Genomic DNA, 12,903 nt, shown 5'->3' with positions numbered 1-12,903 from the left:
TTTAAAAAAATTAAACACATACCATATTTTTCAGTTACACTTTGTATATTTCCCTGGCTTGTTTTTATCATTTCAGATTTAAGAATGTTTGCACACATGAACTTATGAGTGGGTGTGTACATGCATATGTGTGGGTATGTTTTAATCCTCAGCTCGCTTTAAGATACAGAAATAAAGAAGTCAGTAGCAGAAATTGGATTTTGCAAGCTGTAAGGTTTGTTTACAGATTGGTGAACCTGCCTTCTCTTAATACCCAGTCATTCCCAGACCAGTATTAACGAAGTATAGTCAGTAAAGCAAACATCAGAGCTGCTATGGAAACTGGCCAGTCCATGAGGAACAATGGAATGCAATACTATCTTTTAAAGAGCTGTTGAAACTTTTGTAATAGATATTTCACCTTACCTTGCTTCATGTGGTTTTCCCAACATTGAAATTGTGTTTGTCTTAAGTGACAGTCCCTGGGATGTGGGCTACATTGTAACTTTGTGGGAATCAACGTCTTTGTAATAACAGCTTATATAATACATGCCACTGTAAACCCCGTATCCTCAGACCTTTTCATCTGTGCTCTGTCATTTGCCTTTACCAACTCCTTGAGAGGGTGGGAAGAAATGTAATTTTTCATCCTTTTCACAGATAGAAAGCTGCAGGCCTACCAAGGTGCAAGGGCACACACATAAATAAAAGACAGGGAAGACTTCACTCACCTGTCATTAGCCAAGGTGAATTTCCAAAGGTGGAATTACTTGATCGCTGGTGTATTGCCGGCACAAGTAGGCATTCAAATATTTACTGAATGCATTGAGAAGAACTTCTCAAAATCCAACCAGAAGACCTGTGTTTCATAATAGTGTGGTTTGATATAGATCATCTGAAAACATTTAAACCTAGTACTGATGTTTCTGGGGCACCATCATTTTAGAAATGGGCCATAAGAGCTGTATTGCAGCTAAGTTGTTCCTCAGAAACAAAATCATATAAAAATACTGTGATGAACATTTGAAAGGAGAGAGGAAGATACAGATGATCCATTCAGCTGAAAACATAAAACCTTTAACTCAGAGAATTTGAGCACCGATGGATAAAAGAGCTTGTAAGGCATTTTCCCATTACTTTAGATATAAATTAACCAATGTCATTTGCCTTTCTGGGGTACTTCACATGTCATGAGTCCCAGAAGGAAGTTTGAAGGGATACCTTCAAGTTTCAGAAAGCAGAAACGGAGGTGAAGACTTCCGTTTCATAATTAAGTAGGCCTAACATGGATGCCATTTTGGAGAACCTTTACAAGGTGAGTTCTTTACGAAAGATAGTCATTTGAGGTGAACCCATTGAAATGATGCAGTTTTAAACTTACAAAGAACACGGAATGTGTGCCTTAGAAAAAGTACAGTTTAGACTAAAGTGAAGCTTCAGACACCAACCAAGATTGTCCATTCCCTCATGAGGGAGACAAGTCATCGGCTGGCTTGAGTCAGGACACAGAGGAGGGGTATAGAAGCGGGGTTCTGACTGTCTTCAGATCCCTGCTGGACTGGCAGGGTGACTGGAAGCAACAACCTACTCTTTCGCTAAGCTTTGGTGAAGCAGAGATGTGACCGGTACCACACACAGGGCTGGCTGCCTGGAGGATTCACTGAATTAGCATGTGCATAACCCTATCGGAGCAGATAGTAAGCCCTGCATAAGTCTTCCTTGTATTTGTTGTCATTGTTATCGACAACAATGTCTCCCACAGTTCCCGAGAGGCCCAGGTTATGAAACGTCCTCACCTCTCAGAAGTGCTTAAGTGTACATGCATAACCGCAATTTGGGCATGGAAAGAGAGTGCAGAGGAAAATGATTTAAATTTAGTATACACTATCGGGGTTAGGGTTAGTGGCAGGCCCAATCCGATAGGTGCACATCAACCTTGAAAATAAAAATATCTTTGTGTATTTACAGAGCTCCTTTACTCAAAGTCTTCATTTTCACAGCAGGACCACAGATTGCTTTCTCCCGATTCATCCTTTTCTCCCTCTAATCATCCTTGATTATCTTATAAGCACCTTGCACTCTTTCTTTCTTTCTTTCTTTTTTAAACTACTGTTTTCCCTCAGAACACTCTGCTGCTACAGATTCAAGCTGTCAACGTAATCTGGTGCCAGGGTGCATTTAAGCAATTAGAATGCTGTAATTAAAGTGTGCTGTGCGTCTGATCTTACACTGCATAAGGGCGCGTACAGGAGCGGAGAGCGGGGTTCTAAGTATTCGTTTGGTCGTGGTTATTTGTCTGTTGTCCGGCTGTCTCCCGAGTGCGGGTCCCACGCGGGTGCCTGGGAACTTCCACGCTCCTTAGTGGAGCCTGACCCAGTTAGGTGCCCTGCCCATCTCGCGTGGCCCAACAATTTGGCTGTAGATCACCGCGCCTCTCATTTCCAGGGCAGCCCTGTCGGCCTTCACTCCCTCACTCTGAAAATATGTTGGCGCTGGGGTTCGTTAAGAGGCTCAGAGGGCGGCAGAATGGCCGAGCCCGTCTCTGAGCCTTGACCGTGAGCTTAAGAGGAATGAAGTGGAAACTTAAAAATAGGGAGCAGTAAAACTGAGAGATGAGGAAAAGAAAGCTCAGAAGCCTGATGACTTGTTTTCCAGCATAATCGGGTAGGGCACGGGCCTCAAAACATAGTAGTTTTAAACTATTGAAGAATTCACTTTAAAATGTGTATTTATTATCCAAGATGGAGGCCGAATTTCTTCAACACAAATAGTTTTAATTAGAACTTTGCTCAGACCACAAAAAATCATGTAAACACGATCGGATCATGTAGCAGGAACTGATCCTAACCCCTTAGCCTTTGATTTAACACACACACACACACACACACACACAATTTTTTTAAAAAAGAAAGATTTCATTATGCTGAAAGCTTCAGGGCCCTAACAATAAGGTTTTTAAAAGATGTAATTTTAAAATGTGCTTGTATAAATTGTTTGTTTACATTTCTTTAATGAAAAACATAATGTTTTGCTTGTAGAAAATCAGAATTTTGAAAAAAAAATGTGTGTTTGCTGAGTGTCCCGTATGTGCTAGGCATTACGTAGGTCCTGGCTGGACACCTGTGGGTCAAACGCTCACCTTGGCCCATGAGGAGTAGAGATTTTCATGAACACCTACCACAGTTTACAACCTCTGTCTATTTGACGTAGAGCCTTGTTCACATTTCTCTGATGGTTCGTGTTCCCTGTGGCCCAGGGCCCGATCCAGGGCCACGCACTGCGCGTGGCTGTGGTGACTCCACAGCCTCTTCTGCAATCAGGGACAGAAGTCTAGTCTTCCTTGGGTCTTTATTACACGGATGCACTTGAAGGAAACGGGCCAGTTGCTTAGCAAAATGCCTGCCACTCTGTGAAGTGTGGACGCGTCTGACTCAACACAATCGCGCTGGGCCTGTCTCCGAATCGGCTGGGAACCTGGGGCAGACACTGAGACCCCCCACCTCTGCCCTTATCACCCTCCTCCTGCTCTGGGGAGCCCGGCCTCCCTCTGTGTCTTCTTCTGGCTCTGCCAGTATTTCCGCTTCACGCCGACGTTTGAGGCCTGCTAGTTTAACAGTGCTCATACTGTGCGATGCTGGCCAAGTGGTGCAGTGTCCCTCTCGGTGCCCCTCACCAGACACGGGCCATATCGGCGTGCCTTGCCTTGAGTGAAAGTGACGTCCACCGGGTTTCTCTGCCATGAGTCCCCGTCTGACAATCTCTAACCCGAGGACCTTGGCCTGCCCTGGAGACCTCGCCTGAGTTGTTAGTACTGTGCCAATTGAAAAAGACAATTTTCTAACTTGTCACCTTCCATGTTTTTAACATCCATCTGAAAATAATAATTATCCCTTCTCCTGGATCAGTATCTTTTAAAACTTTTTTGAGCTGCTAGTCTGGATTCAAGAATTCTTTTTTATTCAGTGTATTATAATTCATTTCTGTCATTCATTTTGGTTTTTCTGTTTATTTATTTCTTTATTTTTGGTACCAGGGATTGAACTCGGGTCCTTGCACTTGCGAGGCAGACAGCGGAACCACTGAGCTAAATCCCCGTCCCTCTGTCATTCATTTTGATGTTTAAATTGCTTCCACATTGGCCAATGGAATCCTGTTTAAATTGAATGCTGGGTCCCCTTGACTTGTCCCCATCACTTTAGACCACTTCTTCTTTTATTTTTTGTTTTTTTTTAGACAGGGCCTCACTATGTAGTTGAGACTGCCCTTGAACTCACTGTGTAGCCAGGGCTGGTCTCAAACTCACAGCAATCTTCCCTCCTCAGCCTTCTGAGTGCTGGAATTGCAGGTGTGAGCCACCATGCCCAGCTACCACGTCTTTATTTTATGACATAGTAAGAAAAATCCAGATTCTCTTTATACCCTTGCTGCCACAGCTTTGGAATCAGCTACTTTTCCTTTCAGTGGAGCATGGTCTCTACAAACTATGACACGGTTTAAATTAGTCAGAATTTCATCCCAAGCTCAAAATTCTCTGCCCTCTGTGTAAAAATAAAAATACACTGCGCAAACTGTGCCTGGGCTGGAGCTGGAGAAAGTGTGGTCTGGCTAGATTTCCCTCCTCCCTCTCTCCTTTCCATATCCGAATAGTCATCTGTGTTGCTCTCCCACAGCCGAGCACTAATTCACAGGCTTAGAAGTAACTAACTCTCCCCCCCCCACCTCCATGCTCCTATCTTCATTGTGATCAAGTTCCTGAGAAGCAGTCTGCCCAGATACTCTGCGCATAATGCTTATGTCTTGAAACTGTGATACACGCCCATAAGACACCTGTATTTGTTTGTTTTTCCTGTAATGCTTCTTACCTTTTTGAAGTCTCTCTCCCTCCCCCTCCCCTCCCTCTCTCTCTCTCCTCTGTTCATCCTCAAGCCTCAGTGAAGTACAGGAGCAAGTATTACTCTTTACCTGTTACATTTGTAACAAGTGAAGCCAGCCAGCCAGTAACCTTTCTATACCTAACACCTCTCATGTACAGTGTCTCAAGTCTGCCTAGGTAGAACTGCTGCTTAAGTTCTGTGCTTGCATTTCTCCATGGTGAAGCCAGGTCTATACCCTCACAGTTAGAAACACTGGAATTTTAACTCCGAATTGAAGATCAACATAAATCAATTATACAGTACATCAAGAAAGGCGAGAAGCATTCCCATTCCAAAGAGAAAGACATAAACCCCTTCATCAGCTTTGTATTTCAGCACTCTTTGTTGGTTGATGTTCTACAAATATTACTGAGCACCCGCTGTGTTCCAGGAAGTATACTAGGTCCTTATAGGTACAGCTGGTGTGACAATAGCTAAAAATCCATGCCCTTAAAGATCTGACCTGGTAGGCAGGAGTGACGGCAGCTTAGGGCAACACGTAAAGAACATGTATAAGGTTTATTATAATGTATAGAAGATTTAAACCGAATCACCAGATATAGTTGGGGAGGTTGCTCACTGCACAAGCCTATGCCTGAGACTGCCTATGGAGGGTAGAGTTGCCATTAAGGAAGGTGGGAGGAGGCTACCAGTAAAATTAGGCATTCTGCCTATTTCTTAACTTTGTATTGAAGCATAAATATACAGAAAAATGCAGGAAACCTCAGCATGCAGCTCAGTGCACTTTCTGAAATGGAACCCATCGGTGGAACCACCATCATTATCAAAGAACATCATTGACCCCTGAGAAGCCTCTCAGATGTTCTCTTCCGGTCGTGAATCCTCTTGCTACCAGGCCTTTTAACTGCAGTTACTGTTTTAGCTGATGTCTACATGATGGGAGGCATCCAGTATCTGCTCTTTTACTGTCCGGTTCCTTGTTCAGCTTGTGTTTCTGAGATCCATCGATAGTGTTTGTGTGTGGGCGCTGCCGACTAATTCGTTGTCGCTGCTGAGCTGTAGTCCACAGGGTGAATTCTCCACCGTGCAAGTACACATTGATGGGCCTTGAGGACCCTGCACTGTTTGCTTGACCTGGAGAGCACTGCTCTGAATATGTCGGTGCCTGTCTTTTAGTAGCCAAATGTACGAACATGTGTTAGATGTATCCCTGGATGGAGTGCCGGGCTGTCGTGAGTCGGTGTTAAGTTTTAGTGCACCCTGCCGTGAAGGGCTTGTCTGAAATCATTGTGGGGCCCACCAGCAGCGTAGGAGAGGAGCACAGTTAAAATGCGCGTAAGGATAACAACCAGATAAAAAGTAGGATGAAAAAGAGAGGTCCATTTCTAAAGGAAAATATAAAGCAGTGAATATTGATCCTAACAGGATGTGTGTGATCTTAATATATATATCAAAAAGCTCTATGACTGCTGTTCAGCAATTTCAGTACAGACATGGTACAGCTCGCAAGAGGAAGACAATTGCTATATCTTTTTTTTTTTTTTGACATAACTTTCATTGAATTCTTCAATTCTAAATATGTTTTGAAGAGGATGAATAAAACAAGTTTAACCTTTACCATATAAACACAAACAGCAGGTTACTAAAAACAATACACAAAGATATCATTAATGCAAAATTTTACTACTCAGCAAAATAATTTAATTATTTTTATACCATGGTAAGATAACAGTTACATTAGCTAGTTTAAGCCAATTAGACTTTTTATCCACTGTATCTTTTTTGAAAGTTGCCAAAATTATTTTAAAATTTCTTTGAAAATAAGTGAAACGTCAAAGATTAATGTGGAAATGTGACACATTTTTGTTATTAGATATTAAGACATAATGAAGTGATTAAAATTATAAAACTACAGAAAATGTGCGCAAAATGGTCTAGAACAAAGTAGATAATCTAGAAGTATGTGTAATAATATGAAGAATTTAAGATTTAATCAAGCCGGGCATGGTGGTGCATGCCTGTAATCCCAGCCCTTGGCTGAGACAGAAGATTTGCCCTGAGTTCAAGGCTAGCCTGGGCTACACAGTGAATTCGAGACCATCCAGAATTACCTAATAAGTCCCTGTCTCAAAAAAACATTAAAAAAAAAATTGTGTCAAGCATTAATACAGAGGATGGCATGAAGAGAGATTTTGAATGTGAGGCTCTGCGATAAATATGTTACCTTTGCACTTAATGCTCTAAACAACTCAGTTATGTTAGTATGAGCTTCTCCCATTTTACAGATGAAGAACTGAGTTTTAAAAAGAGCAAGTTACTGAAGGACCCATGGATTTTTTCAGTGGGGGAAGAGGCCTCAGACCAATCTACTTTACAGTCCAGGAGCGGGACATGTCAAAGGAAGACATTGAAGGATACAATTTACCCCCAATAAACCAAAGAAAGGGTTGATATTGGAATGAATATACAAGTGAGAATCAAACATAAATTCTCAAAGAGGCCAGTGGAACAAAGGATCATTTAATACAGAGGTGATAGTAGATCATATGCAATGTCAAAAGAACCACTCAGAGAGGTTAGTAACAGACTGCACATTGGAATAATTCTGCAGTAGTATTTAACACTCTTCTAATTATCAGAGCAATTTTACTGTTTTAATATAGTTTATAAAATATATATAAATTTTGGGGCCAGGGATTTAGCTCAGTGGTTCTGCCGCCTGCCTCACAAGCACAAGATCCGGAGTTCAATCCCCAGTACCCAAAACAAAACAAAACTATACGTATATATACATTTCCCCAAGATGAAAGGATCAGGGAGAATGTTTGATATACTGGGTATCGGCATTCATGGAGGTGTGTGCTGAGAGCTGTGCCTTATCTGTTCAGATGTATGATTATGTTGTGTACACCACCATAAAAAATAAATAAAAACCCACAGATAAGGTAAAAATAATGATGAAATAAAGAACAACAAAAAAGAAACCCGGGTTACATTTTAATAAGAAAATAAAGTAGAAATCATTAGATGCTACTGAGATTAACATTAGCATAAAATATTTACTCTTGCCAGTTTAAAAACATTTAGCCCACAAATCTGAGAATCTCCTTAAGAGCCAAAGCGGTGAGGAAGTTCTGACCATTTACCTAACTCATCGTGGTCATTAAGGAAAAGCAGAGAGACACTTAGAAGGAACACAGCCAGGGCCAGGGAATTAGCTCTAGGACACCGCATCTTCCTTGCAACCACAAGGTCCTGAGTTCAATGCCTGATACCGGGTGAGGGGGAGAAAGAACACAGTCAACACTGGTGCTGAAGCCAGCAACTTCTCCCATAAGTCCTCATAAAGGGATTGTATATGATGTAATAAACAATGTCCTCAACAACATACCTGGACTTATTAAAATAGTGACATCTGAGGGGTGTTTCTTACTTATTTCTCAACATAACACAGGGGAGTAATGCTAAAACACAGTCTCCCAGCTATTTTACCTGGGTTAAAGCTATGGCTCCATATGTAGGCCTCTGATGACTCTAGCTCAATCCTAGAATAAAACTTAGTGATGCTGGAGCAGTGGTTCTTCACTAGGGACAGTTAGCACCAGCTCTGCTCTGGGAAACATTGGCAGGGTCTAGAGACATTTTTGTCATTGCAACAAGGGAGAAGCTGTTTTGGGATGCTGCTTAGCATCCTGGAATGCACAGCGCAGTTCTCCACAATCACAATCACCTAACTCGAAAATTGGCAATTGTTTTCAAGTTGCCAAACCCTGACCTAGAAGAGTGGAATGAAAAACGCAGCATGGACACCATTCCTCACAAATGTTATTTCTGACAACTAACTTGGACAAAGGGAGAAAAAGTACTGGTTTGTATACTTGAAAGATGTAGGTAGGAGGTCTTCTAGGAGTAGAGTAGTTTACCACATCCCCAGGAAATAGGAGCCAGTCCAGGGAAGATTGCTTCCGCTGCCATGGAAGAATTGGCCTGGAAGGTAAAAGGTGGGTTTTAAGTGCTGGCCTGTCTCCTCCACTGGCCCGATTCCATGGAAAGCACCATCCTCTCCTCTGACCTGGTCAATTCCTCCATCCCGTGTGGACGTATAACTCAGGAAGAATCACGCACTATCCAGAGATCTGCAACTACCCATTCGTTCGTATCCTTATACCACCTGTCCGTTGCTCTGCTTGGTGGCTTACTGGTAAACCAAGGAAGAGAAGCCTAAACCACATCTCAGACATGATTCTCGTCAGGTTTTGAATCTTAACGAGTCTTTGACATCGGCCCTACTCAGCAGTGGATGTAGTTGACAGCCATTGCCAAGAAGGCTCTTTCTTTCTATCTGTAGTCATTGGTATTCTCTGCAGGGGGTGAAGGACTTTCTTTCCCTGGTTCCAGTCTGGGAAATCTCTGGGAAGATCTTTGGAACAGCTTTCATCATGTGCCCCAAAACTAATTATTGTGTTTCTACTGGAGAATAGGAAAGTAAGTAAATCCTCAAAAGAATGGGATATTATTATGTCCAGGAAAAAAGTGTGGTGCTTGTCAGGCAAGACACCTAGCTATTCACCACTCGAGGAAAAATGGTCCAAAAACATTTTATAGACTTTTCGTTTAGAAATAACCTTAAACTTTGAGAATAGCTTAAAGGATGGTGCAAAAATACTAGTACATTTATCAAGTCAGATTCATCCGTTGGTAACATTCGGGCACATTTATTCTTTCTGCCCTCACATGTGAAATTTTATTCTAAACCCTTTGAGAGTTAGTTATGGAAATTATGTCAGTTTGCCCCCTGCATGTCTCATTGTATCTTTCCCAAGATCAGGGGCATCCCTTGTGTACTGTATCATTATGTCACACTCAGAATATACAACAGTGAGAGGGCTGGAGATTTAGCTCAGTGGTTCCACTGCCTGCCTCGCAAGCGCAAGGATGCGAGTTCGAGCGATCCCCAGTACCAGGAAAAAAAAAAAAAAGCAACATTGAGCCCATATTTTTCTCTACTATATGACTCAGTTGCGCACTCTTCTCAGAGGATCACACTGCATTCAGTTGTGATGATCCTTAGTCCTCTACTTGGGCCTTCATCACACTGGCATTTTTTTTTTTTTGTACTGGGGATCAAACTCAGGACCTTGGGCTTGTGAGGCAGGCAGCGGAACCACTGAGCTAAATCCCTGACCCCACACTGGCGTTTTTAGAGTATGGGCCTAGTATTTGGTAGCACATCTCTCGGTTTGGGTTTGTATCACGGTTCCTTATGATCAGATCTAGAGATGGTTTGGCTTGGTTTGGTTTCTGGATCTGTGAGACAAAGTCCTCCTTTGTAGTCCAAGCTGGCCTTGGACCTACTGTGTAGCCCAGGCTGGCCTCTATCTCATGGCACTCCTCCTGCCTCAGCCTCCTGAATGCCAGAACTACAGGCCCACACCACGCCTGGCTCGTGATTTGTTTGTTTTTGGCAGAACTGTGATACCGTGGTGTGTGCTGCAGACAGCCTGTACCAGCTCTTCAGAGCCAAATCTCTCGTCTCTTTCCAGTCCAGTGGCTTGGACTCAGCTATGATGGAAATAACCAGCAAGGGCTGTCAATCAGAGCTCCCTCCCTCCACCCAGCTTTCGCACTGTGGAATGTCTGCATTTGCCTATTGTAGGGTGAGTGTGTGCCCTTCTGAGGGCACCTCCTCTGAAGACGCGCGGTGCTGCTGTGTGGTCATGGGTGCTCCCTGATTACCCGACCCAGGTGGTATCTATCAGATTCTCCAGTGAAGAGCTACTGTCTCCCACCTTTTGTTTTTGTTTTTGTTTTTTGTTTTTTTAGAGTGTCTCACTATGTAGTTGAGACTGACCTGGAACTCACTATGTAGCCCAGGCTGGTCTTGGACTCACAGCGATCCTCCTGCCTCAGCCTCCCAAGTGCTGGGATTACTGGCATGCGTCACCACGCCCAACAGCACTCCACTGTTACCAGGGCTGCATGTCATCAGTAAACCATTCAGGGTCATTTTTACACAGTTTACCTGATTCCTGTTTTCTCCCAAAGCATGCTTTTGGAAACTTCCTGGTGAGAGATTGCCCTGGAGTCATAGGAAGTTAACTAGGGCAGAGGAGAGTATAGTGTACCAACTCCCCACAGCGAATGCAATCATTATGTATGGCATATGTGTCATAGTAAAAATAGTAGAAGAATGGAAAAAGCCCTGCACTGGAAGTCTGGATCGCCACACACCGGGGGATGGGATGGTATACCTCCTGTCCCCGAGCTCAGAGCTGTCATCCGTAACACGGTCGGATTATGTTTTCACCAAGTCCCCTCTCGGGTCCTAGAGCTTTATTTTATTCAGTCCTCTTCTGAGGGAGTCGACACTTACAATTTACTTCCTTAGCACGTTGTCTTAGTCAGCTGAGCCAATAAACCAAGGACAATGAGATGTGCAGTGTGCAGCCTGTTGTACCCAGTGAGCTGATGTCTGAATTCCCAGGGCAGCTCGCCGCGCGGGTGCGGTGCCTGGACCTGGCCCTGCTGTGTATCAGCTCAGCGCCTCCAGCCCCCTCACTTCTCTCGCCCCTCTCCTTCTCTGTGTTTAGCCCCATAGTCTGGCCCGTAGCGGCAGAAGCCCATGGCAGGATCTCATTACCTTGTCCTTGGAGGAAATCCTCTCTCAAGTATTAGCTTGCCCAGTGCCTGTAAGGTTACCTCTGTTGCCACGGTTGAGAGTAAAAGAAAAGAAATCCATGGGGCCAGTCTGCAGCTTCCAAGGAACTTTTGCCCTTCGGGCACGAACTGTTAAGAGCTCTTTCAAAATCTTTGTTAAATGTCACCAAATGAAATTGATGAGAATTAGGCAAATGTTATTCTTAGTTGACTTACTCTTAATTGCTGCATTGTTTAGTGAACAAGTCCAGTGATACCAGCAATCTGTATTGGGGTTCAGAATTTGCTGTCATTGCACGAAAGGTTAGGTGGGGACAGAGGGCTTTAGAAAAATATGAGGGCCTGGCATGGAGGCACATACCTGTAATCCAGCACCCTGGAAGGCTGAGGCAGGAGGAGTGCAGGTTTGAGCCCAGCCTGTGCAGCTTAGCGACTTAGCAAAGACTGGTTTCAAAAGAAAAGATACAGAAGGGATGAGGATCTGGCACAGCGCAGAGGCCCTGGATTTGATTCCCACCCCCATTCCCCCCAAAAGTGGGGCGTTGCCGAACTATGCATTCTCTTCTCTTCCTGGCATGAGATTTTGAACGACCCCCCTCCTTCACCCCACTCCAGCCTCCCCTGCCAGGGTGTGGTTGGGTCGAGGGGGGTGGGTTACTGCACCCCACGCCTTTGGAACTGTCTGAGCCTGGTACTCTGCGCGATTCGCTTCTCATTTCAGCATTTTTAATATTTGATGCCCCTCCCAAGATGGAGAATTATTTGGCAACTTCTGAAAGATTATCTGCTTTGGGTCTTTTTATCTGCCTGCTAACCCATTTACTAAATTGAAAAGTTGGTGTTTCTTCAGATGACTCATCTGAGGCTCTGAGGAGGGGAAGGGCGTCGCTGAGGGGTCCCTGGAGTTGAGAGAAGATTTTCACTTATTCATCTTTAGTTTTTGTTTTTAAGTATTCCCCAGATGATGCACTTTTTCTCTTTTTTAACCTGTCATGACAAATTTGACTTTAAACTTTGAATTCCAGCCTAAGTGAAACTCAGGGATGCTTTTGAGTTCCCCTCTTCGCTCCCTCCTACTCCGGGAGATTCTTTTTCTTTGAACCTGAGGAATTTAACCTCTAAAATTTCATCTGATCAACGTCCACCTCACCTGTTGGATTAAGTGTTGAATCATCCTTCGCCAGATTAGATGTCTGCCTCTCGCTGGACAGATAGGAAGATTCCAACCAACCTGGCTGATCTGTGATTTGATTATCGGTTCCTGGAGGTGATAGGTGAGCTTTGAATTCCAAGGCCAGGGTCTGACCACTTTGGAAACAAAGACCTTCAAGCAGATCCTCTGCTTCAGGTTTCAGAAGGTAGGCTTGTGTGTTAGAGGAGGAAACTAATTTGT

At 43.7% G+C, this 12,903-nt stretch overlaps 1 protein-coding gene across 4 annotated transcripts in view; it reads left to right on the top strand.

Annotated features, from left to right (window-relative positions):
* Frmd4b (FERM domain containing 4B) overlaps positions 1-12,903 on the top strand; it is a 229,964-nt gene that overhangs the window by 147,369 nt on the left and 69,692 nt on the right. For 3 of the 4 annotated variants that reach the window (XM_010635994.3, XM_010635978.1, XM_010635986.2), the window contains exon 6: positions 10,322-10,510. The exons of the other annotated variant lie outside the window; for it this stretch is intronic. In XM_010635994.3, coding sequence (XP_010634296.1) covers positions 10,322-10,510 — 189 coding nt within the window. The remainder of the gene's footprint in view (positions 1-10,321; positions 10,511-12,903) is intronic. 4 annotated transcript variants of the gene reach the window in all.

Source organism: Fukomys damarensis, unplaced genomic scaffold (assembly GCF_012274545.1).
Source record: "Fukomys damarensis isolate Sample0158 unplaced genomic scaffold, DMR_v1.0_HiC HiC_scaffold_28, whole genome shotgun sequence".
NCBI lineage: Eukaryota > Metazoa > Chordata > Mammalia > Rodentia > Bathyergidae > Fukomys > Fukomys damarensis.
This window is presented reverse-complemented; position numbering and strand designations above follow the sequence as displayed.